This window comes from Sturnus vulgaris, chromosome 15, assembly GCF_052056855.1.
Source record: "Sturnus vulgaris isolate bStuVul1 chromosome 15, bStuVul1.hap1, whole genome shotgun sequence".
Lineage (NCBI taxonomy): Eukaryota > Metazoa > Chordata > Aves > Passeriformes > Sturnidae > Sturnus > Sturnus vulgaris.
The window spans coordinates 9695565-9721393 of NC_142257.1; the positions used below are offsets into that span (position 1 = coordinate 9695565).

A 25829-nucleotide genomic window follows, 5' to 3' on the forward strand; every position below is an offset into this window, starting at 1 on the left:
CAACCAACTGCACCCCACACCAGACTGGGACCTTGGATCTGGCTCACCTCATGCTGGAAATCTTTGTTCCTCTGTTTACACAGTTGTAAAATAACTGCAGAGCTCACACAGGGGCTGTAAGGCTCAAGAAAGCCAGTGGAGATCCTTCCACTATGGGCTCTAGCAGAGGTGGAATACACGGTACCCCTGGGATGCAGGGTCACCACCACTCACATCACAGGTGGATGACCAGGAGACACATGGGCAGGGGACGCCAGCCTGCCTGTTGGAAGGGAAAGCTGCCTTGACTACTCATTCCTCTGATACCTCTCAATTGACTGGAAGTGGTTTTTATCGCCACACAGGAGCCCTTCAAGCTCCGGGCAATTCTCAGGCGTGTCGCCATACAAAATAAAACCTTTTTGAATAGCCATGAGCCAGAAGTGATCGTAGAGAGGAAGAGAGGAAACAGCTGATCTCCTGTGCAGCCTCTGATGACCCTGGCATCAGATGGCTGCCAGCAGCATCCTCCCGGGACAATAAGCCAAGATATGCTGCACCTCTGCCCTCCCTGCTTTCCTCACAACTGCACTGCAATTTGTGCTAACCTAGAAAGGACCCTCGGGCTTAAGGTGGCTCTCAGTGGAGGCATTTTGAGACAGCTGCTTTCTAGGGAAAGCATTCCTTAAAATACAGCTCTTGCCTTCTGCCTCACCCCCAGTTTTTGACATTTTACAGCTCCAGTAAAACAAAATGTTTTAAAAATCTAATTTTCAGCTTTAGAGGCACAAAACCTAGAGGCTGGGCACGGGCAGAGAGAGACGGTTTTCAAGCAGCCAGGTGTGAGATGAAAAGAGCAGCAGTGGCTGCGTGCATGGCACCTTTCAGAGGACAAGATCCATCTCTGGAGCGGGAAGTGGCTCCCACACAATCCACTGGCTGCCGATGGCTCAGCCCAGGAAACAACTCCTGAGCATCACCACAATGGGCTGGCTACTATTTTGCAGGCAGTGCTTGTCTGCTCAGCAGCTCCCAGGGCTCTAATGTCTTTTCTCCAGCCCCCCCACCTCCCTCTAGGAATTTCATATGGAAGTGGCTGTCAGAAGTGACAACATCAGGACTGGATTAGCACAGGAATCCCTCCCTAAGGGCAAGATGCTCTGTTACACCTCTGAAAGAGGGGGAAAGAGGCTGACAGCAAGGAGAGCGTCAGCTGCTGGGCTCCACACTTCTAGTCTACAAAAAACATCAATGCTGGGACTTTTTTCAGCAGATTAAAGGAATTTGGATTGTCCATACCCAACACAAAGAGGATGGTCGGTTTAGATGAAATTTTTTGAGTAGGGAAAAAGGAAAGTTTGGAAGCAAAGGAGGAAAGTGATACCAAGGCCATGGGGCAGCAGCCACAGAGTCGGGGACAAAAGCAGCAGCTCAGGCAGGACCAGCAACGTGCCCACTTCTGGGATGAAGACTGGGGTGAATTAAAGCAATTTAAACAGTGACACTGCATCCCAGTGGTACCGTGTATTCCACCTCTGCTAGACCCCATGAGGCAGCAGCCACAGGGTGGGGGGCAAAAGCAGCCCAGGCAGGACCTGCTCCTGGGATGAAGACTGGGGTGAATTACAGCAATTAAACAGGGGAGGTAAATGGAGCTGTAAGGTCTTTTAAGGCTGCTTTCTTAAGGCACATGAAATAGAGTCATCTCTTGTGAAAAAAACATCTGACATTTCTCTAAAAGAGGGCAAGATGCAACAAGGAGTTGTCTAACCCTAGAGATATCAAAATGATTGCAGTCTGCACTATCCCTGGCAGTTCAACACTGCCCTTTCCACCTCCCATGCTGCCCTCTCCACCTCCCATTCTCACATCAGTGGCCCAAGTGGGAAAACCTTGAGGGCAGGGATTTGGCAGTCCTTTGGGAGGGAGAGTTGCTCAGCATAAGCACACCATCTCTGCTATGCCTTCTGGCGTGCATGTTGTCCTGATTAAAAAAAAATCTGGCAGTGTCACTGCCTGTCCCCCTGGAATGTGCATCATGGCTACAAACCAGGTGCTACCATTAACACTGCTGTAAAATGAGCTCTTCATTTAATTCCCATCACATTGGGGAAGGCAAAATATCCCAAATACGCATCTATCCAAGGACAAAGCCCTCCAGACCATGCTTGCTGTCTAGTCAGCAAAGAGAAATGGTTCAGGCAATTGAGACACAGTGCAAGACAGAGCAACAGAAGAAGAAAGAAATGGAAGCTGAAGCTATGGGCAAGCAGCCCAGTCTCCAAGCAGCCCAGGAGCAGCCTGGGATGAACAGGGCATGACATACTAGAGGGGCTGCAGAAATCCACCTGGGATTAGCTGGGAGTGATGGAGTCAGAATTGAGTATCTCTGAGAGGTCATAGAGAATGGGTCAGATTTCAGAATTACAGACTGGCTTGTCTTGCAAAGGACCTTAAAGGGGTCATCTAGGTCCAATCCCTGCCATGGGTAAAGACACCTTCCACTATCTCAGGCTGCTCAAAGCCTTGTCTAGCCTGGCCATTCTTCCAGAGATGCAGCCACAGCTTCTCTGGGCAATCTGTGCCAGCACCTCACCACCCTCATAGGGAAGAAGTTCTTTCTATTATCTGATGCTTTAGAAATAGAACAAACTCTTTGTAGAGCAAGACTTGAACTCAAAACAATGTTAAAGTACTGAAGAAAGAGCTGGAATTATTTCAGGAGGCAATTCATCAAGGATTATGGAAAAGTGCCAATTTTGAGAATAATCAAACAAGCAAAATAATCCCAAGAATTCGTAAATTCTTCAGAGGATAACCTGACACTGGAAGTGAAACTTCACACTCAAGGTGAGTGGGCAGCACCACGATGTTCCCTCCAGAAACCAAAGAGGGGACACGACCCATATCATTGTGGCAATGGGGATGCCAGAGCAGGACAGAATGAGATGGGGACCTGGGAGGGAATGACCTGTTCCAGGCATCGCTCTAGGAACAGGCATGTATGAAAACATGCAGCAGAGCTGCTCCAGGACTCCCAAATCAAAGGGCTTGGAGACAAGCAGAGAGGAAAATTTCCAGCCTGTCCTGCACCCCAGAAGCCCCTGGCTGTGAAGTCTGGGATGCCAAATCCCACTGCTGGGAAGCAGCACTCCCAGCTCTACATGGGCACCGCCAGCCCAGGCAGTGCCAAGCCATCACTTTTCGGCTGGAAATAGCCCCAGCACAAGCCCTCAGTTGGGAAGGAGAGCATTGGCGAGGCCAGACTGCGGTTAGCTATCAAAGACAACTGAAAAAAAGATATTTTACACACTGGCTTTTTTTTTCCCTTTTTTTTTTTTTTTTTTTTTTTTTTTTTTTTTTTTTTTTTGGTTGCGTTTTTTTTTTTTTTCCAAGGATGAAATCAACTCAACAGCCCCCTTTACAACTTCCCTTTTGATGTGTTCAGACTCATTAAAGTTTCATTTCTTTCTCTGTTTTCCCTGAGGGAGGAAGGAGAGTGTACACAAAAGTTTATTTCAGAAGCGGGGTCGGCAGCTGCAGCAGAAGCAGCAGCTGCTCTTGCTGTGGGACAAGCGGAGCCTCCACCAGCCTCTGCTCCATGCCCAAATCCCTTGGCAAAACATATTCCCCTGCAGCCACCCCACTCCCATGAGCAGCCCCAGCATTACTCTGGCATGATGCTTCACAAGTGCTTCTGCAGGATGCACACACAGTGTCACAGGTCACAAAGGGAACACATGAGAGATGCAAAGCTCCTGTAAACCCTGTAGGGAGCTTTGGGTCTGACCTTGCAAGTTTTCAGATCTGACCATGCAAGTTCATGGGGTCCTTTCCCAGCCTTTTCCATTTCCCCCACTGGAAGCACCAACCTCTCCCCCACAGCTTTGGCCACTGCCCTAGGATAATCCCCCACACACATCAAGGGAGTAGCAGCTCCCCCACGTTTCCTTCTCACCTGAGCAGCTGTTTAAGCATCTATTTTAAAACTCAGTTCCCTATTTTAAAATAGCTAATGAGCCCCCGATCTCTGCTGACAGATGTCGTCTCTGGGACATAAGGTCTGGGAGATACTTCTCTGTTTGATGGGCTCCTTTTCCCAAGCCCTGAATCTCAGCACACTCAGCACGTCTCCAATCTGCACAAACATGGTAAAGACGGAAGTTTTTAATTTAAGGGCCAACTCCTGCTCCCCCCTACCGTGAAATACCAGTGGTACAACAGCACGCTCCTAGATAGAGAAGCATCAAGCAGCCAGGCAGAGGCTGGGCATTATGCGCTGTTTTCTGTTGTTATTTTTTCATTGTTCCTTCAATTTTATCAGATCTTTTTAAAACTTTCCTGACCAAGAGCAAATAAGGAGCTGTCCCAACTGGCCACTGCCTAAAAAAAAAACGTGCATGAGAGGGACTTTTCAGGATGTAGTGGGAGGTCCCCGTGCATCCCTGTACAAGCCCAGGATCCTGAGCATCACCTTTATGTGCTCTCCAAGATGGTGTGCACCCCACCAAGGCAGAGGGAACCCCACATAAGAAGAACAGGCAGAGGAGGCCTCACGGACAGAACCAGATGGAGGAGACTGCTCACTTACCTGACCACAGGTTCAGGGATGGCCTCGGCACTTGCTGGCACCTGGACACCTTTCTCCCACTCCTGCCTCCAAGGATCAGCCAGAACATAGTATTCGTCAGGACTCAGCTGGAAGGAGTCAGGGATCTTCATGGCTGTTATCAGATCCGTCCGGAAAACCTGCACCAGGAAAAAACCCATCCTGAGCGCAGAAGTCTAGCAGAGGGCTGGGGCACACGTGCCCAGGGAGGGTGTCCTTGGTAAACTGCCCCCAAGGGACAGCAAAGGGGGTGCCTGCATCATCAATGGAGTGACTTCAGGATGTCAAATTAAGTCCCTGCAGGGTAAGTTTTGGGCAGGAGAACATGGCAACAGGCAGGGACTCCCCTCCAGCCAGGCAGTGCCAAGAGCCCAAGCCCTGCAGCTGCAACCCCTTCAAGGTACCCCACACAGGACAGTCAGAAAATCCAGCCACAGGGTGTGAGCTGGGACAAGATGCAGACCAAAAATTAGTTTTAAACTGAAGAAACAGGCTGTTTTTATCTTAGGGGATTAATGGTTGCAGCACAGCCACACAAATCTACTCCAAATGCCAAGGGATCTACAGCAACTGGGCTTTTCCACATTTGGCCTTCACAGGCCACAAGAAAATTACGTTCTTGACATGAATGAAGATGTGGGAAACACAGAGCCACTTTGTCTCAAGCACCTTCATATCTTCCTCACATCACCTCACCATCCTGAGCACCTCTGGGTCCCCTTCAGGTCACCTCACTGCCCCAAGTACTTTTATGTCTCCATCACATCACTTCTTTGTCCTGAACAGGGACAGACAAAAGCTGAAGACAGAAATGATCCAGCTAAAATGTGATCTAGGTGCTGCTTACACATTCACAAACAGATTTTTCCTGACTCAATAAACCCCTTGTGAGATCAACACTGATCCCCTCCTGTAGGAAAATCTTCCAGTCCTTCAGTCAGTGAATGGGATCATTCTCCATCTCACTCCTGGCCCTGCAGCATCTCCTCCCAATACACAAGGATGAAAAACTCATTCTAAAAATATCCCTGACGGTAAGTAAGGTTTTCCTTCCAAAGGGTTGCCTGACAGCAATGACTTGAGCAATCCTGCCTCTTACAGCATAAAAATAAATTGTAAATGAAAATGGATGATTTCTCCTCTCTACCATCTGCTATTAGCCAGAATAATAACTGCCAATAACAGCAATCCTGCCTGGATATTATCGTGCTCCATCCCTGCTACTTCTGCATTCCTTCCAAAAGTCTGGGATGGATCAGGTGTTTTCTTTGGATGTTATTGAATCTCTTAACAGTCTGTTCTCCAAATGAGAATTGCTTTGTCAGAATCACAAGAAATAATATAGTATAGTTTTACATTTTTTGATACAAAGATAACATACTTAGGATAGTATTTGGGAACACAAATCAACTGAAATGCAGGAAACTAGACATTAACTAAGACCACAGAGACCAGTATTTAGGTCAGTTTGTTTAATCCTCAGAGCTGCTAACCCAATTAGAGTTAAATACAATATATAAACAATCTTTGCTATGTTGGGACCTCTGAATTTTACTGGTACTTTCCTTCTGATGCAGCTGTTTGGAAACGTTTTTGGCTATGTCTATATAAACCTGATTTGAGTTTGTTAGACACAGTCTTGGCACACCCTTCAACAAACATAATTAACAGCCTATATGTCACAGTCAGCTCAGTTTGGGAAAGATCAGGATCCTTTAAGTCTCAAACACATGGTTACAGACACCACACTACCAGTGTGGGAAATTAAAAAAAAATATTAAGACAAGCATTATTTAAACATGAGAAGGGGTATGTGAGATATCACAGTCCCTCCAGCAGGGTCTGCGTATCCAAACAAGTGCAGGAATCCCACTGTAGTGTGTTTTGTAAAACAAAGGGTAGAAATACACCCTGTTCTTGACAGCCCTGCGCTGACAGGTCACAGCCTGGGTCAACAACATCTCCTTAACCCAGTTTCAGTGCCCAGCTCCAATGAGGACAACATAACCCTGAGTAATCCCTCACTCCTCAGAGCTCTCAGCTTGGGTGGATGAGATGCTGCCCTGTGGCTGAACCACACAGGGCTGAGGCCACCATGGGGGTCACTGCCATCTCCCTGCTCTGGCCACCAGCACCATACAGTCATTGAACCACAGAATCTAATTAAAGCTGGAAAAAACCCAGAAGATCATCAAGCCCAGAACTGCCAAGCTCAACTAAACTATGTCCCCAAGAGCAACATCCATATGTCTTTTTAATTCCCTCCAGGGAAGGTGATTCCACCACTGCCCTGGGCAGCTTGTGGCAGTGCTTAACCACCCTTTCAGTGAAAAACTTTTTCCTAATATTCAATCTAACCTTCCCCTAGCAACAGCACAATTCTGTTACAGAAAATACGGTTTTGAAAACACATGCCCTTGAGATTTGTGGGCAAAGTCAAGCAGGAATGGTTTTCAAAGGTGCAGGACACCCAAAAGTTTTCTGAACTACCTGGACTGGATACTGTTGACATGTGAGTACCCTCCTCCCTCGGTGCCAGCTCAGTTGCCTCCTGAGGACACCTCCTTTGATGCTGTGGGGTGCAGGAGCATTACTTCTTCTTTCACGGAGGCAAATACACCCAATTCTGCCAGGAAGCTGCTCAGGGCAGTGCTGGCAGTGCAGGGCAGGATGGCAGCATGCTCCTGCTTCCACCTCAGTGCACAGCTTCAGAGCAGTGGAGAACACGGGGCGGCCCTTTCCAGGACAACAAACCATTGGGAGGGTCCAGCCATAGCATCACTCTGCCCTGAGGCCTCCCCAGGCACCCATAGCAGCTGTGGCCTTCCCAGAGCCTTACCCCAAGCAAGGATCCCCATTTTCTTTTGCTAGGTCAGCACCATGTGACAGCAGTGAGGTGATAAGCCCTGTCTCTTCAGGGTAACACCAGGGCGGGGCACCCATGGAACAGTGTCAAAATCCTGGCCCATCACCCCCCTCCTACTGATGAAGAGGGAGACGGAGGAGCCTGCACAGCAACGGGACCACCCCTCGGTATAATTTCTCCCCTCTGCATGGTGCAGATCCCAGACTCGTGTTTTCCTGCATTAAGTCTTCCCCAAATTCATCCTTTATAGCTTTTCAGCTTGCATCAGCATAGAAGCTTAGTTTTAATTTTAAGCCAAATAAGCACGATTGTATCTATTTCCCTGAAGATAAGGCGCATGACAGGCTGGATTTGCAATCTCACCTCTTCATTTATTTAGTCCTTCTTGGAAAACAGATAAGCTCACCCATCCAACAGCAGCACGCACGCCCGCACTTTATCACAGTGACGCCTCTGTCCTTTCATGAAGAACTGGATTTGCTCAAATTATTAACTATCAAAGCAGAACACTTTAGAAATGATAGAACAGCACAGAAATTGTAAAGGAAAGCAGATCAGTTGTCTGGAAATCTCCCAACAGCTAATACGCTCAAATTGTAATCTAAATGTCTTTTTGTTTTGAATTGTCTGGGATTAGGGTTGGGAAAAGACTCAATTATTCTACTCAAACTCTTCTGAATTATTTATGAAAATCAAATAAAGGATAAATCGGGCACTGATGAACTGAGGACCTGGCGATGAAGAGAAAGTTGGGTACCACAAAACAAGCAATTTTCCCTCAATAGGAGTGTTTACTGTTTCTCCCCAGCTATGGGAGCTGACAGATTGTCTGCTGTCCTGCATCCGCTCCCCCTGCCACCACCACAGCCCAGGCCAGGCTCTGTCCTTCATTTTCAGCCCTGAATGGGATCTGAGTTATTGTTTACTGATCTGCCAGCAATGAGAAAGACCAAACCAAGCGTTCCTTTATTACGTCTGCTTGCTCAGGAACCTCATAGAGGTTTAGTGATTCTCAGAGATGCATCATACCAGTGCCCAGGGCCAGTCTCTCCCTTTGTTACTGTCAGCTTTAAAGACGGGGAAAAACAACATGAAATTTCAAAATCCCAAGACATTTTTTCCTTCATATTTCCAAAAGAAACGGACATAGAGTCCACACCAAGTTGGTGTGGCTGTGCAGCCTCAGACTCCAGGCAAAGAAAGGAACGTGGAGAAACCTTCATCTCCCTTGCATTTCACAGGCCAGGCAAGCCTGGACTACCCACCCGTACTACTTCCCCATCCTTGCAGCCCACCAGTTTGTGGTGTTGGACTGACTCACCACTAGAGCCAGTCCTGGCAGTCCAGCAACATGAGAAGTCACTGGAACACCACAGCCATGGTGCTCCCCAACAATACATCGGTATTTTTGTAATTTCTGTAATTTTGAATGGATTTCTATTATTTTTATTAACTCTCTTATTTCTATTTCTATTATTATTAAAAATTTCTATTTTGAAGCAAAAGTTGTATTGCTTTTACCTCTCAAAAAAACCCCAAACAAACCCTGAGCTAATTAAATGTAACATCCTCTGATGTTCACATCCCAATGTGTCACTTGGATCCAGTCTGGCATTGGAATGATGCTCCTGTGGGTACGGCAGAAACCTGCAAGGCAGGGGTTGATTTGGCTCCTCCTTGAGCCCCTGGCACCTTGTACAACAGCTGCTCCACCTTGGCGAGGGTCTGCTCCTTTTCCCACTGGACACAGCCCTGCAGCCTCTCCCTGTGCCCTGTGACAGCTGCGTGGTATTTCAGGGAGCTCTCCATGGGCAAACATCAATTTGTCCAACAGTTGAACAACCCCAGAGAAAAACACCTACCCCTGGGAGATGCCAAGGCACACAGTGCCTTGCCACAACAGGAAGGACAACTGACACGCCATGAAGCATCAGAAATGCTGCTCCCCATCCCTCCATTAGCTAAAGACTCCCAGGTTGTGCTGCTTTCCAGCATTCTCCTTCTCCACCTCTACCTCATCACCATCCAGTCCCTCTGTGAGCCTCTCCTCCACCCTTCCATGCAATTCTCACATCAATTTCTAGGCTCTTGTGCTTCACTCACAAACCCCTTTTAATGAACTGGCCAGCAACCTCCCTGCCATTCAGTTCCCACTCCAGGTGCTCTCTGTCAAGGACTTGGCTTTTCCAGCGACTGTACTGTAGCTCTGAGCCTGCCAATTATCCCCTTTGCTCCAAATAATCCACCCAAAAACACCAAACTCAGATCCCGTGGTAACGACTTTCCACTGGTATGAAACCAGCTCCTGGGCGAATGCCAAAGAGCCGGATCTGTTTTGGGCTTTAAACCGAAATGAAAAGAAACACTCGTCTAGCACTGGGTTTAATTAGCTTTTAAAACAGCAGCCAGCCCAGGGACTGCTGTGCCGGATCCAGCGCAGCCGATCGCGCCCGGCGAGGCAGCACGGCCTCGGCATCCCCCAGCACGAGTACTTGGCTCCAGACACCTGCTGCAAACCAGCCCAGGAGAAAACAGCTGCAGAGGGACCAGGCAGCTCAGCCCAACGCAGATGAGCTCCTGCAGGCTGGGTCTCTGCACACCAGGCTTTCTGAGCTGGTGGGAATTCTGTCACACATTTTCCCCTACATCTGCACCCAGCTGACTTTGGAGCTTTCAGACCTTGCTCTTGGGGCAGAGGAACAAACTCAGCCTCAGCTCCTTCAAGTCCCAGGATGGGATGCCATTTTTTTAATAAACAATAACGTCTCTGTCCCTAAAAAGTTTTAGCAAAAAGCATTCCATGCTGCAAAGCAGTAGTACAAAATGTAAAAGAGAAGCACAAAATGAAGTGCATGCAGAAACCACAGCACTCACTAGGGTGAGGGTGGGCAGGAGAGGTGAGAAGGGATGGTCGCAGCCTGCATCCGAGATCTCACGTTTGAATTCACTCTCTCCATCACCCAACAGACCTGTAATCTTCCCTGATGCCCTCACACCCACACCACCACAAGGGATCTCACAGCGATGACCCCTCCACAGACAGCAGGGGCATTTGGTGCTCCGGGCATTGCTCCCAAGCAGGGCCAGCAGCAGGTCACTGCAGGCAGGGTGTGGGACTACTTCCTGACATTGAGATAACGGGTTTTCTTCAGGTTTTGACTCAACGCTCTTTCTCCCCCCTCCTTAACTGCAGTCCTGGCAGCTGACTCCTGCATATCTCCAGCTATAACCACCTTCCTCCATCTACACTGGGACCAGGGAAGTCTCCAGCTGCCTCATTCGCAGGACTCTCTCCTCATTTCCATCCAATTCTGTTAGCCCTTCACTCTCTCAAGCATAAAATTGTTCATTATAGCTCATGAGTCACAAGGATTTTTAGAGAAAGAGAAAAGAACGGGAACAATGGGAGCCCTGAGAACAGGTTTTGGTTGTCTTGAGATCAGCTTGAGATGGCACCTCTGTCGGTGCAGCCCTGGCTGCTCCACCCCGCTCCCCTCTGGACCTCCCAGTCCTACATCCCTGCTGCTCTGTCACGTTTTCCCAGTCCTTTCCAAAATGAGAGGAGCGTCGATACTTGGTACCAAGGTTTTGAAATGTGGTGATGCCAGGAGTGTGTGTGCGACCATGTATTATCTGCCTGTGGGGGAAGAAATCCTGAACTCCCATGTTCATTTGGGGAGCCAGCCTCCTATCTCTTCATCTAGTCCTGTTTCCTCTTGAAATGCTGGATGTTAAAGATTCAATGAACAACAGAACTCAAAATAGGAACAAGAAGCAATTTTGTCCAGCCCTTCTCAGCATTCAGAATGGTTTTAATCTGTTACCCCCATGCTGGCAAGGGAAAACTGACAAAGTCAAACTGCAGTTAAAGCCAAACTGCAGTCAAACCTTTCAACAGAGAGGGATTTTCTTTTCATCCAGCCCCATAAAAGCACGTCCAGTCTTGCTTGGCCACATGCATTAAAGCTCTTCTCCAAGTATAGAAGAGTACAGGAACTAAATTCATATTGCACTGGCTCATTATATACCTAAATGCAGGAGGAAAAAAACATGATCCAATGCAGTAAGAATTACTTTTTAGACGGGAAAAGAGTTAAATCCTTGTAAAGAGATAGAAAAAGGCACCTTTCAAAACACGGAAGCAGTATCTAAACAAGGCAAGCAGAAAATAATGTAAATTGTATAAATCTGTGGTTTCACCTTCATCCTAAGCCCTGCCTGCAGCTGCAATCCCCTCGCCTACCGAAGGTCTGGAGTGAGGGAGAAGGTCAATGAGGATGTCCAGTGAGATGAACAGCACCTGCACACCACGGCTAAGACTGCACAGGGCTCTTCAGCTGAGAAAGGATGGCTGCAGGGCTGACAGGCAAGTGTTCTGCACAAAAAAACCCAGGCTTTTGCCCCTCCAAAATATATTCCAGCAGTGCAGGTGAGCACTGTGGATCTGAATAGCTCTGCAGGTAATGACTAACATGGCAGCTAAAGCAGTGACTCAGAGACAGCATCCGAGGGAGTCCCCAGGCTACTGATGGCTGGGAGCTGGCAGATAGAACCAGCAACTATCATTACACACTTGCCTTGTTCTTAGATTCTCTCCTTAGACACTGACAACTGTTCCCTGTCAGGAACAGGAGAGAGGCTTGATGACTGCAGTCAAACCAGCGAGGCTCATGCTCACATCCCCAGCAGCTCTACAGCCGGGGCAGGATTGTACTAATGTGCCACTAACAGAAGCAGAAATCCATCCTTCAGGCATGTCTTACTCTCTGCTGCAGATTCAGATCCACAGCAGGGATAACCTGAGCAAGCATTCCCTCCTTCCAGCTCCCAGGGTGGAGAGCATGACCAGCAGCTCCTTTCAGGGACCCAGGGAGATGAGTACCAGCTACCATGCTCCATTTGCAGACAAGTTAAGAGACAAACAAGCAGTAATGACATTAATTAAAATCACCAGATTGGTACTGCTATCACTGCAGATGCAAGAAGCTGTTGGCAGCTGCCCACATTCATCCTCTGCCTTCAGGCAAAGCAGTGCAGCAGAGCTGTGCCCAGGGCACCATCAGCATCAGGTTTTAGCCCCAATGGCTCTGCTGCCCAGGCAAGGGGCAGAGGAGGACAACTGTCACCTCTGCAACTGAGAGAGCCAAGACAGAGGCCTGGTGCCTGGGACAGTCAGGAAAGAGCCTGGGCAGAGCCCTGTGACAGGCACAGATAAATATAATCACCCTCCCTGGCAATGGTCCCTTCGTGAATGTTTACAAACAGTTCAGTACTTTTCCACGTTAAGAAGCTTGTTTTTCCAGATGCCTTGTATCGGATGGGTTTTAATGCGTATAGTTAATCCCTTCTCACAGAGTCTTTCATAATAAACATCACCCCCTGACCTGACTAATAACTATGTAACACTATGCTTTTGATTTTTTTTATCTCCTGCCCAGGTTGTCAAGAGAAATGCAAGTTTCTCTGGGACAGCAGCTCCCAGAGAAATGGGGACATGACTTAGAGAAGGGCAGGACAGGTTGGTGGGTCCACACACACATGAACTCCACTTCCCCAACCCATCATCCAGCATGGCCATCCCTCAGGACATGCCTACACCCACTGCAGCTCTTGATAAAGCTGCAAGCCATGTGTAAACCTGGAGTTTGAGTTATTGTTTGAAAAGACGTGTCTAGACCCAAAATGGCTGGGGGTCCAATACTTGCTAATACATTAATTCTGCTCTCCCTATTATTCTCCTGTGGTTACCATCCACCGCAGGATGGACAAAAGAAAAGGTGATTCACTATTTCATGTGAAGTAGTTTGATGGCGCAGTTTGTGTTTTACATTTCTCAGTACTTGCTCCAACAGGACATGATGCCTGTCCCAGCCTATGCCTGAAATCCTCCAGTGTTCCTCAAAGGATGTGCCAAACCCCGCAGTGCTTCACAGATGATAAGCAGCACATCCCACACATGGACCAGATACATTCATGGGTGCTCACAGAAAGAGAAGTTGGGTCACTCATGGAAAAGTTTAGAAGATGCTGTTGGAGAAGAAATTCATACTGGAGTGACCTCCAAACCATCTCCCTGTACTGCTGCAGGTCCTGGGGTGATACTATATCCAACCTCCAGCCATCTCCTGACCCCTGAGTTTCAGCTAGTATTGATTTCCAGCAGACCAAGACACTAGCAAGTGCAGGGGCAATTCAGTGAGGGGAGCACAGCTGAGATCTATCTCATGCTACATCTGCTTGTGTGCCCACCATGCTTTTGTAAAAAATGGTTTGTCAGCTTGAGCATCCTGGCCAAACTCCAGCTTGAGAGTAATCACACATCGCCTCCCCAAATTCCCCTGGAGTTTCAGTTTAGATAAGCCAGAGAGATCGACTTTCTATCCCAACTGTTGCTAAGCTGGGCACCGTTCAGGTTTTGCTCTACTTTATTTGCTCCACAGCTACATTTTACTGAGAATGCTCCTCAACGGATAGTAAAGCAGTAAGCAGAGAGATGAGCCCTCTGCAGGCATCTGATGTCTCCCAGGTGCCAGAGACTAAGATCTAATTTTCACTCCAGCTATTGTAGAGCAGAAACTTGGATGCAGGTCTTACCATTCAAGTTCAGAAGCATTTCCACTTGGAATCTCGGACTTATATTCAGTAACAGCCAGGTAAAATCATAGATGGCTGATTAAATTAATTCATAAAAAAGACAGAAATGTGTCTTTATATGAGAATTTTACTGGGCAGCAGGAGGGTGGCACCTATGACACTGTCATGGCAGGAGTCACATCCTCTCACATCTAACATGAAGCATCTCTGTGGCAGGGACTCCTGACAGAACCAAAAGGGCTCACACAAGGCCTTTATGGACACATCAGGAGCAGGGATGGGCAGTTATTTCAGAGAGGGGTAACGGTGTCACAGGAGGAGGAGATACCCAAAATGCTTCACTTTCCAGTTAGTCTGTAAGTAAATCTGTAAGGATTCAGCTTACAGAAATTTCCCCTGCACCCACACTGAGAGACACATCTATAACCAAAACCCACATCACCAGTGCTAATATTCAATTTTCCAACAGCCTCGTTAGCAGTCAGTGACATCTGCACCCCGGGTTCTTGCTCTGTGGAGTATTTCCAACTAACTCAGCTGGTAGTAACAGTTTTCCAGTCCCTCTCTTTACCCAATGCACAAATAACTTAAACTTTTTCAGTCTGTGTGCTTTGCCAACACAGATATACCAATGTAAACCTGTCAGAGCAGTAAGAACCAAGTGCAGCTGTAATTCAGGCAGTGACCACAGGAAAACCTCAAAATCTCTACTCTGCTTGATGCAAAACGAGGATGTTATAGAGGTTTGTGCTCACCAGGCCACAGCATCAGGAGAGGTGACACAGGGAGGACTTGGGGAGTTCATATGAACCATGCCAGCTTCATTTGCTTCTAAACTTAGCACTGTTTGACTCCAGAGTCCAGAGGGAAGGGAATGTGAGAACAATGTCCCTCTGGTTTTGCTCACGCTGCTGCTGAAATGAAGATGACCACTGCCAAACACCGCGGTTGCTACAACAGCAGCTCATGCCTGGTAGAGTTTCCATGGCTAGTGGAAATGTATCCGAGGCACAAAAGGAAAACAGAACACAGCACCACCCCTTCCAGCACAGTCCTGGGGACAAAGAGCTCCTCCCACCCAAGGCCCAGACCCTGCACTACAGAGTCAGCAGGTGAACTTGAGCAGTGTCCCCAGAATGGGCAGCACTGCCCATATCAGCAAGGGAAAATCCTGCAGCAAGGTCAGACACTGATGGCCTCAGCTTAATATTCTTGAGCCTTGTGACAAGGGGAAACCAATACAACACAATCTGCAACTCAGTTGTGCTTTCTTTCATTTCACGGCTCTCCATGCCTCCCACTCATTCAGAGGGAGGAGTCTCCCCATCACCCTCCCATGCCATCAGTGCTATGACCTGTACCATTAATAAAAGGGCACCCAGGAGGGCACCCAAACCAGGGAATATTGGGATACAGACACCCCAGTACTGTAGGACCTCCCAGTAACTCCACCAAACTTAACTTCTCTTGCCCCAATAGGGATGGAGTGAGCACAAGGACCCCAGTGGTTTCAGGCACAAGGACCTCCCACCCTTCACCAGAGATACTCATCGCGTATCCCCATCAGCTCTCTCTCCAGGAGAGATGGAGTTGACACTGCTGTTCTGCTGTTGGGAGTTGTGGCTCTGCAACATGGGCTCTGGCTTCTCAGGGATACCTTGTCCTAGCATCCACTGCCCATGGGCACGCTGGTTGCCACATCTGGCCACGTATAGTCCCACGGAAAAACTCTCCTCTGGGAAAAACTTAAAAGTCCACGTACCTCAGAGGGCTTCTTCTCTTTCTGCCGTGACCAGGGGGATTTGGTATTCGGAATTTTGGAGCATCTGGAGATGGATGTGGTGTGACCTACAAACAAGACAACAGAGACAGGTTACATGCGAAAGAGTCAAAGCTTTTCCTTACCTTTGTCACCAGCCCCACTGCTCCAGCCTCAACCAACACTTTGGATCAGCATTAAAATGGAATTATACCTTGACATGGCTTTTTTTTTGTGCAGTATCATCACCATTGCTGCTACTCCCAAAAGGGAAGGACAGCTAAAGCCTGAAATGTGCAGGAACCACTACATTACTGATCTTTATTTCCAACCCATTTGTGTGATTATCACTTAAATGTAAGTCTGTATTTGTTAATAATAAATAACAAACTCATTATTGGAATTTCTGTATAATAAAGATGACAATTCAGTCTTCTGTATAGGAGGACCCCTCCATAGTCCAGTATATAAAAATGTTTCTGTGAGGTTGCAACAAAGTAACTAGCAATAGACCTATTTAACACTGATTTTATCCTTGGAGGGCTAAATAGGAGGAAACAACTGTGCACATAAGCAACATCCAAACGGAATGGAGCCATGTACGCAGATGTCGGGAAGGGCTCTGGCCAGAAGCTGAGCTGACTCAGGCACAAGGCTGAGGTACCACTGCAGTGGGAAACATCTGTTCTTCTACCAGCTCAGGCAGCTGAGCCCAGGTAAATTTCACATGCCTACTTTTCCTGGCAGGGGAAGATGCACCAGCTCAACCTGTATTCTTTACTTGCAGTGCACTTTCTTGTACTTCACAAAATGAAGACCAAATATGGGGGCATTACCTGTTCCCAAAAGGCAGCTTGTTCTTTGAAATGTCAGGCCAGATGTTACTAAACAGAGTTCCATATAAATGAAATGCTTTGTACCATTTCTGAGCATAACAGGACTGTGTAGACAAAGCCCAGGGCAGACATCCCTATGCTGTAGCCCCATGGACACACTGCTTTACTCAGCGAGCTGCTCCAAGGAGTGCAACAGCAGTAGCTCCACAGCTTTCATGGAGAGATCAGACACTAATTTCCACCTAGCCCCTTCTTCTCAAGCTACAGTGTGATGCTACAGCTATTCAGGCTTGGATAACACAACTACTGTTTCCCGGCAGAGGCATGAAAAATAAGGTCACCACTCTGTTTACAACTATCCAGAAGGAGAGCATTTGTCAACAGCTCAGATATCACCTGCAGCATAAATATCCAAGTCCCATAGAGATAAGGCTATGTTGTTTAATACCATGATTAAAGATGCCTTACCCCCGAAAGGCGGTGAAACCAGCGAGCACAGCTCAGTTCCATAAGCTTTTGAGCATCTAGGGATTAGGAAATGGGAAGTTTGGAGCATGGCTTCCAAAACAAACCCCTTTCTGAGATAGAGATGTTTCATTTTAGGAGAAGCGAGTGGTGTTGAGAGCCTGAAACACTTTCTATAGGCATAGCTCAGCCCCCAGGTCCCCCAGGGCTTCAGCAGGATGGGGGTCCCCACTGGCAGCCAAACAGCAGGTTCCAGTTGGCAGTTGTGGTGCAAACTGACAATTATTTTGGCTAAAGCTGTGGGAACAGCAGCCAAACCCAGCAAGATCAACCTTTGCATAACCCCCTGTAATATCTCCATCATCCTGTTAGGAAAAAGCCCAGAAGTTAAGTGTCTTTAGTAAAGTCCCTTTTGTTCTCGGATATCCAGCAGCCAGATCCTGTAAAGTGTGGAGAGCAAATTGCCAGCACAGCCCAGATGAAATTACTGTGACATTTGTAGGAAACCAAGAGCAACTAGTAAGAAACTCCAGAGTCCAGACAAGGGATTACGCTGGTGCCTTGAAAGCACTGCGGTATGTCTGCAGTGGGTGAAACCCTGGGATAAGTGGGAGAGGAGAGTGCTCTATTTATAGCTAAAATTCAGCACATTTGCACATGTTTATTGTTGAACACAGGCTTCTGTGCCTTCCTGAATGAGGATGAAGTGAGGTAGATGCTGAAAAGCAAGCGTGGGCTTGCAAGTTTTGCTGGCTTGAGCCTTACCCTTTCCCCACATCACTCTTCACTTTGCAAAAAGGGAACAACGCGGCTCCAGTTTGACTCCAGTAAAAACTTCCCTTTCCCCTGGTACAACCCAAATCAAGAGCAAACTAGTCTCAGGCTGCAGCTCACAGGAAAGGACAACTCATCTACAAAGGGTGTTTGCCGCTTCATTAGCACATCTGCAATCAGCAGCTCTCCTCACACCCAGACTCCTGACAGAGGGAGATATTCTCATCTGCTAAGAGGAGCCACAGCCAAGTGCTTAAATAAATTGATATCAGCTTGTTGCTGCATTTCTGATAAACCCAGCCTTGCACACTATTCATTGTGCAGAGACTTCCCAGTAAATGCAGTTTCCTCCACTCTTTGCAAAGTAATTATTCAAGCATTTTGACTGCTGGAAGTGAATCTTTTCAAAGCTTTGAATTAAAGGTCTTACTGTCAGTGGTGTCTGAGTTATCACTGCTGATGGAGTACTTGCGTCGTTTTTCTTCCATCTGTAACAAAAGAAATTGAACATTACACTTTGTGTCGAGAAAACTCATCTTAGCACCAAAGCAGTGCTATCTGAATATTTGCACACCCTCTTATCCCAGCACCAGTCAGTCCTTAACCTCAGGACAGACAACTACCCAAAGGCTGAAAAAAGCCAGAAGAAAACAATTCTCTTGGATTAAAAAAAAACCACTTTAATTGTCTTTCTATGAAACTTCCTGCTTCCAGTAGTTACAGTGGGTGCCTTTCGATCACTCAGCTTTGCATGGAAATTTGTCTATGCAATATTTGCAGCCAAATGTCTCTTTGTCTGCAAGAGCACTGCCAAGGGAAGAAGCTCCAACAGGGACCAGAGGATGCCCTACCAGATGTCCTCTGAACCACCTGTGCGAGCTGCAAAGTTAAGAAGTGTGAAAACAGAAGAATGGAAACTGCACACTCTCGGTATGTCTGTAGGGGGAAGTAAAAGCATCCCAGAGCTGAAGAGAACCCCTGTATACCACAAGCCTGGGGCTTTACCCTCTGACTCATCTTCCCATTCAGCCGGTATCTACTTCTTTCAAGACTTTTTAGACTCTTTTAAGAAGAGTATCTATCACATAGGTCAGCCTGAAGCACTTCCCATCACTGCACACTGCCCTGCCAGGACCTGCCCCCAGCAGCACTGCTGGCACCAGAGCTCCCAGGGGTGAGCAAGTGGCTTCTGCACAGTTGCTGTGACCTCTCATCCTCTCAGAGCTAAAATCACAGCAGCAGCTACCACTGTGCTGATGAGGAGACCCGTTTCAAGCTCAGCTGATTCGCTTTGAGACTTTGAACAAGCTACAGGAGCGCTTAAAATCAGCAGGTTCTCCTGAACCCTTGGGAACCAAGCAGTTGGAACTCAAAGTGCGTGCCTCAGGGAAAAAAAAAAGAAGAAAGACATTTTAACTTTTGTAGATCCAAATTTTACCAAGGTGGCTGGGTGGTTGATCAACGTGGCCCCCAATACAGGGCTTGGGCAGCTCTGGATGTAAAGAGCTACCTGTGGACCAGACAACTATACAACAGGCAGTAAGCCAAAATACATCCACAGAAAACAATCTTAACCTCATGGCAATCTTCCATGTATTTTTTGAGATATTTTCGAAGAATCTGAATGTGTCCATATGTCATACCCACTATTGCTTCCACAAATGGTAAGTGGAAAGGATAATGAAACACTGGGTTTGGGTGCTTTGGTTGCAGCAGGTCCAGACAGCAAAGAGACTGGTATAGCAAACTAGAGGATGACATTTCTCCCCATATATCAGGAAATGTTCCACATAAGTATATAAAAACTTTGTAATAGATGTATTTTAAAATATATGTGCAATCACAGCATTATAAGGGAAAATACTACAAAATATCCTAAACATTTTAACTATCAGTGTTGTGGTAAGGCATTGCTCTGTCAAAATGTGACTTAAAACACTCCCTAAGAATATGGCAATATCAATACTTTTCCCCCAGTGATTCAATGGAAAACAGATGCTATTAAACGAGCCTTGTTCCAAGTAGCCATAAGATTTTGCTTAGGGGAAATGAAATTGAAGATAGCTCTAACTGCAGCTTACTTACTTTTAGTGAAAATCCTACCTCAACCTTTTAAACTGGTTCCTACTGGTCTGAAGCGGCAAACAGACAATTGGAGCGCAAAGACAGAGCAATGCTTTTATTGATTCTGGAGTTCCTAATCACAGAGATTAAATAAGCCAAAGACAAGAGAAGGGAAAAAAAACCCACCTGAGCTGAAGCAAAGGAATGCTACTGATAGCCAGTGAGATTTCCCAGGTTTCCCATCTTTGCTTTTACAGCAAGACAGCATCACTGACATCACTCTCCTTCCAAGGCAGGGAAAAAGATTTGAAATCAATGCTCAGCACAGGCAGCAGGAGGCTAGCACTGGTTTTGGCTGACATATGTGCGATGCACTGATCATCTCTCTAACTGAACTTGGTCCCTGCATCCTGCTTCTGTCCTACAGTTGCCTACAGAATAACGCATTCTCCACGCAACAAGATAAATTGATATTCACATGCAGAAGTGGTTCATATTCCAGGTAAAAATAGCGTCTGTACTTCAGTAAATCATTTTGCCATTGTTTGGCAGGATCCAAGACAGCATCCTCCAAACCAAACAGCATTAAATTTCTGAATGAAATTCTGCCTTGAGAAAAGTACTGACATCTGAACAGCAGCACTGAAAGGCTGGGCAGGGTATGGCACACAAGGCACTATGTGCCTGAAGGGAGCAAAAGTTTTGGCCAAAACCAGGCCATTCCAGGAAATGGTAACATTCCAGGCCGTGCTAAAAAGATACTGTTTTCTGAGGGACCCATCCTGAGCAGCCAAACAGTAGTAAACCGCTGGTACTTAAGAGAGGAATTTACCGTAGAAGGGTTATTTGGGCGGTTTCCCCACCTGTATCCCAGAGTTATGAAGTGTGATGGATGGTGGCTGAGCACCGTTTTGGTACCCGCCGGGGGGCAGGGGGCAGTGGACGCCGAGGGGCGGGGGGCGAAGATAGGACCTACTGCCCAACATCCCTCCCAGGGCTGGAGCTTCAGCTCCCAAAAGCTCTCAGGAGCAATTCAGTTGGTGAACTACTGAGCAACTTAAGTCCCCACAAAATATGGTCTCTGCTCCAAAATCTTTTGTTTACATTAGAAGTTAATTTCACCTTTAACTGATCCATTCCCCACATGGCATCTTTAATAAAGTCCTAAACAAATACCAAAAAAATTTGTAATACTTTGAAAAGGTCACTGTTAGGTCAAACTTCGCCCAAAATCTAGTTTTTACAGAGTCAAAAACCAAGTGAAAGGTTTCTATGCAGGCTTGCTTAAAAAATTCAAACAGAAACAGATGTGGATTTCTTTTATAAGCAAATGAACATCCCCCTGAAGTGTCTGCAACTTAAATCCACAGGCATAGCCCTGGCTAATGCCTTGAAACCAAAAACTGAACTGCTTGCAAACCAACACAGGTTTAGCATTGCCTTTGTTCAAGCTGAGAAATGCAGATAAATGCTAAATCAAGGAAGATGATGGCCCTTCATCAGCCTAAACACATGTAAATCACTATGTCCTTGGACAAATTAGCACCACGATTTGTGTTAAAATGGAGATGATGGCCTGAGGCTGTCTGGTCCTGCCTCACAGTAGGGGAAGATTGGAGAGGAGCTGTTGGGAATGCAATTTTGCCCAGCCCATGCAACCGGGGAGAGGTGAACGCAACTACTCCTGGCACACAGAGATGCCTGTGCCCAGATCCTGAGCTCAACTGGGCAGGATGCCAGATACAGGCACCCACTCCCATCCACACTAAACCGAAACGCCTCATCCAGCCTTCAGCTAGTACAGAAATCTTTCCCTGCAGACCCCTCCACGAGCCCTGTGCTCTGGGGAACCCCCTGATGCTTCCCAGCTCCCTGCAAACTCATCTGCACATCAAGCCCACGTGCGATTTGGAGATTTTTTGTGGCATCCTAGCACCCTGTGCTGAGGCTGTTTCCACAGTTTCCAAGAACGAATTATTCTGAATTGTGGCAAGCAAATAGAGAAATTCATAGATGCCTGTGCTCCCCACTTCCACAGGGAATAGGCACAGAAACCTGCATAAGTTGCAGGAAAAAAAAAAAAGAAAAAAAAAAAGTATTTGGTCATCACCTCTTCCCAGCCTCCCCGCGGTTGAGGGATGCGCCTCGCTCGGTCCCCGTGCCGTCACCTCTGACGCTGTGAGCAACACCGGCTGAATGATGTGCTCTGTTTGTGAGCTGCAATGAGACTGCAGAAAAACCACTTCCCTGTTTGTTCTTCCAGCCCAGAAAAGGAACACAAACAGAAGATAGTGCCCCCAGCGGCACGCACACGGCTCCGGCCACCGACCCCGCGCCGGGGACGCCGTCCTGCATCCGTCCCAGTGCCTGTGCCCGCCGGCTGACACCGAGCCATGGGGTTGCTCCTCACGCATCCCCTCAGCCTTAAAAGTGTTTTTCCTATGTCTAGGAACACCAGCCAGCTGTTAGAAAGTCTAATAAAAAGGGTGGAGGGCTGGAACATCCCAGTCTGTACACCGTGGGAGGGTTGTCCTTGTCCCATTGCCTTTTCCCATGAACAAATTCTGGAGCCAAGTGCTGCTACAGGAGGCTCTGAGATAGCAGCAGCATCCCCCAAATTGGCACAGCCCCAATTTCATAGTAACAGAAGAGCAATCTTTTGAACCAAAGGATGCACAGCAGCGGGGACAACAAGACCTGCAGCAAATCATGGTGCTCAGCCCCTACATCTGGGAGGAAGCTTTTCCTAACCTCCCTGATAGCCCTGCAAAGCGTGAACGCTAAAGGGCAGGATCCTGGTACCTAGAACAACCATTTTCTGGGCAGGAGCCTGCCCCTGCCTGCCGGGACTCGTCTGTCCCTCACCTCCTCTACAGGCTGCTGCCAGCTCCAGCTTCACAGCAAAAGCTCAGGTGCCCAGGTAAGGAGTAAGCCCTCCCTCCTCTCCTCCCTATCAACTTTGCTGTCTTGGCTCCTCGGGGCAAAATTTAATCTCATTTCAATTTAAAAGAAAACAAGCCCTCGTTTACTTTACTTCCTGTGCTTTGCCTTTCTCCACATCTACAAGGGGATTTTTTTTTCTTTACTACTCCCATTTATAATTTTACTTGCCCCTTTTGACTCGTTACCTTCTAATTACCTATTTTTTGCTTTAGCAAGCCCAGACAGAGCACAGGTAAACAGAAAGGTTACTGGGGGCACTGGGGCTACCCCTGCCTTGCAGGGGAAGGTGCAGGCAGGGACACAGGGCACGAGAAGGGACACCAGGCACAGCTCCATACCGAGCCAGCTGCCCCACCCTGCAGGTCTCTTGAATATAAAAAACTCAGAAGATATCAACAGGAGCTACAGACACTCCAATCTTTTGTGAAAACCCACAGAAAGGTAAAGACCAGACCTGATCTGAAGGACCACCCACCCACCAACTTTCAGAACTTGGTTGTCAAACACTATCAGCAGACATCAATACTGTAAAGGAATTGCATCTCCTTGCCTACAGACCCCTCAACGTTTACCCTCCACCCTTTGCTCTAAGCCTGTATTTTTGAAAATCAGCCTCAATTTTCTTAAGAAAAACATATTTAACCTTCGATTTAACCTTTCTGCAAGCTATTTTTACTCCTATCTCAAGCTTATTTTAACCCCAGTAGCCAATAAATGCTTAAAGGTCAAACACCATTCCTAAAAGCTGGGCTCCTTACCCCTAGAGAGAAGGCTGAGATCAGATTTTTTTCCCCCCAAGCAAAATCTCCTCTTAAAAATGTCCAAGCGGTCGGAGGGTCCTGGCTCAAGACCTTCAAAACAATTTTCATTGTGGGGGCTGAAACGGCACTGAGAATTTCCCCTGCGAATGCCATACCATCCTTCTCTTCCCACTCAAAAAGCGCTCACAATGTATAGGTATGGAGAGAGAGAATTTTTTTTTCCCCCTAATTGCGATCGAGACTGACAATTTAGCAGCCTCCCGCCTTTGCAGCGCTTCCCAACTTCCAGCTCGCTGCTCCCACCCAGGGAGCGGGACAGCCCGGGGAGGCGCTCCCAGCCCAGCATCCTGACTGGGAAGCGGCTCGGCAGGTGGGGAAGGGGCAGGAGCGCGGCGGGGGCGGCGCGGGCGCCGCCAGCTTCCCCGAAGGATGCAGGAGGGAGCCTGGGGAGGGGGCAGGTGGCCGGGAAGAGAAGGGGAGGCGGCCCGGGGGGACAACGGCGCGGCGGGACGCGGGATGTTTCTGAGCGCGGGTGATCCAGTGGCACGGTGCTGCGGGCGAAGGCGGCGGGGAAAACCCCGCGGTGGGGAGGGAAGGGAAGGGGGGGAGGAAGGGGAGGGCAAGCGGGAGCCGGCAGCCGCCACGCCCCCGGGCACCGCCATCCCGGCCCCGCGCAGCGCTCCGCGCCCGCGGCCCCGCCGCTCTCGAGCGCGCTGCCGCCGCCGAGCCCCTGCTGCCCGCCGGAGCCCGCGGGGCGTCCGGGAGTCCCCTCCTCTCCCGGCGGGTAGGACGCGGGGCCGCTGCCGCAGTCATTAATTCGGAGAATAAAGGAGTGAAGCGGCGAACCGAGCCTTGAAAAGTTCTTGTTTACGTCCCCGCCGCCTCCCTCCCGCACTTCCAAAGGAGAGTGACCACAGTGCGCCATCCGCCCCGGGAATGCTGCACATCCCCCGCCCGGCAGCCGGGGGAGGGAGAGGAAAAAATAAATAAAAAGAGACATAAATACAGCAAAACCAGGGGGAGCTGCAAAATAACCATCCGCTGCAAACCCAACCCGCTCCCGCCGCCACCCCGCCGAGCCTTTACCTTGGCCAGGAGTGTCCGCCCGGAGTTGCGCCGGTCTCTGGGGTGACAGGCGGGAGGAGGCGGGGGCGGGGGATGCTCCCGCAGTCCCCGGCCGGGAGAGCCCCCTCGGCGGCTCAATCCGGTGTCATTGCCGGGGCCGCGCCGCCCGGGCCCTCCTTAGGAGCGCCTGCCCGGTAACTCCATGGATGCGGCCCCGCTCCCAGCCGAGATGGCCGCTCCGCCGCGGCCGGGCGAGCCCTGCCCGCCTGTTTCTCTTTCTTTTTCACCCCGCACTTCCTCCGGCGCTCCGCGCCCCGCCGCCGCCCGGGCTCCGGCTCCGGCAGGGAGGCGGGGAAGCGACTTTCGGAGCGGGGACGGATAATGGTGGCGGTGCTTCCACCCCCCCCACCCACCCCCCCCCCCCCCCCGCCTCGGCCGCCCCAAATCTTCAATTTCTTCGCCTTCTCCCCTCCCCGGGCGCCGCGGCAGGGCCAGGTGCGGGCAGCGCGGGTCCCATCGCGGGCCGCGCCGCCGCCGCCGCCGCCGCCGCCCGCCCCGCGTCACCCCCCCGTCGGCCGCCGGGGCCCCATGGCGCTGCCCGGAGCCCCAGCGCCTCTCGCCCTCAGCCCTGGCGTCCCGCAGCCCAGCCCTGCACACGCACTCACACTCACACACACACTCACGCTCCCCGCCCCCCCCCTCCGCTCCCCCTCTTCGCGCTGTGCACACGCGTATACGGGGCGGCTTCGCCAACCTTAAAAAAAAAAAGCTTACACTTAAAAAAAAAAGCTTTTGGCGCCATATTAATGACGTACTTAAAATTTGCCATTTCTCCTGCGTCAAAAAGACGGCTCTTGCCCATCGCGTGGCGGGCGGGGGCCGCGGTGCGTAGCTGCCCCCTCCCTTCCGCACCCGCGTTGCAAAGTTCCGCGGCCACGGGGCCGTAGGAACAGCCGGGGCGCGGGGAGAGTGCGGAGGCTCCTCTCCGGCACCGTAGCCGTTCCGGAGGGGCGAGGAACGGCGGGGCTGGGGATGTAAGTGCAACAGAAGAGCCCCCCCGACCCGTGCGCGTGTGTGTGTGTGTGTGTGTGTGTGTGTGTGTGTGTGTGTGTTC

At 49.0% G+C, this 25829-nt stretch overlaps 1 protein-coding gene across 3 annotated transcripts in view; it reads right to left on the minus strand.

Annotated features, from left to right (window-relative positions):
• JADE2 (jade family PHD finger 2) overlaps positions 1-25090 on the minus strand; it is a 71363-nt gene extending 46273 nt beyond the window's left edge. For 2 of the 3 annotated variants that reach the window (XM_014883404.2, XM_014883401.2), the window contains exons 1-4: positions 24737-25090; positions 18313-18370; positions 15811-15896; positions 4571-4728 (exon numbers count right to left, since the gene is read on the minus strand). In XM_014883404.2, coding sequence (XP_014738890.1) covers positions 4571-4728; positions 15811-15896; positions 18313-18370 — 302 coding nt within the window. In that variant the 5' untranslated portion in view covers positions 24737-25090. Of the gene's footprint in view, positions 1-4570; positions 4729-15810; positions 15897-18312; positions 18371-22056; positions 22128-24736 lie in introns of those variants that run through there. The other variant, XM_088173701.1, reaches the window with a different exon arrangement.
• Positions 25091-25829: the final 739 nt, after the last annotated feature.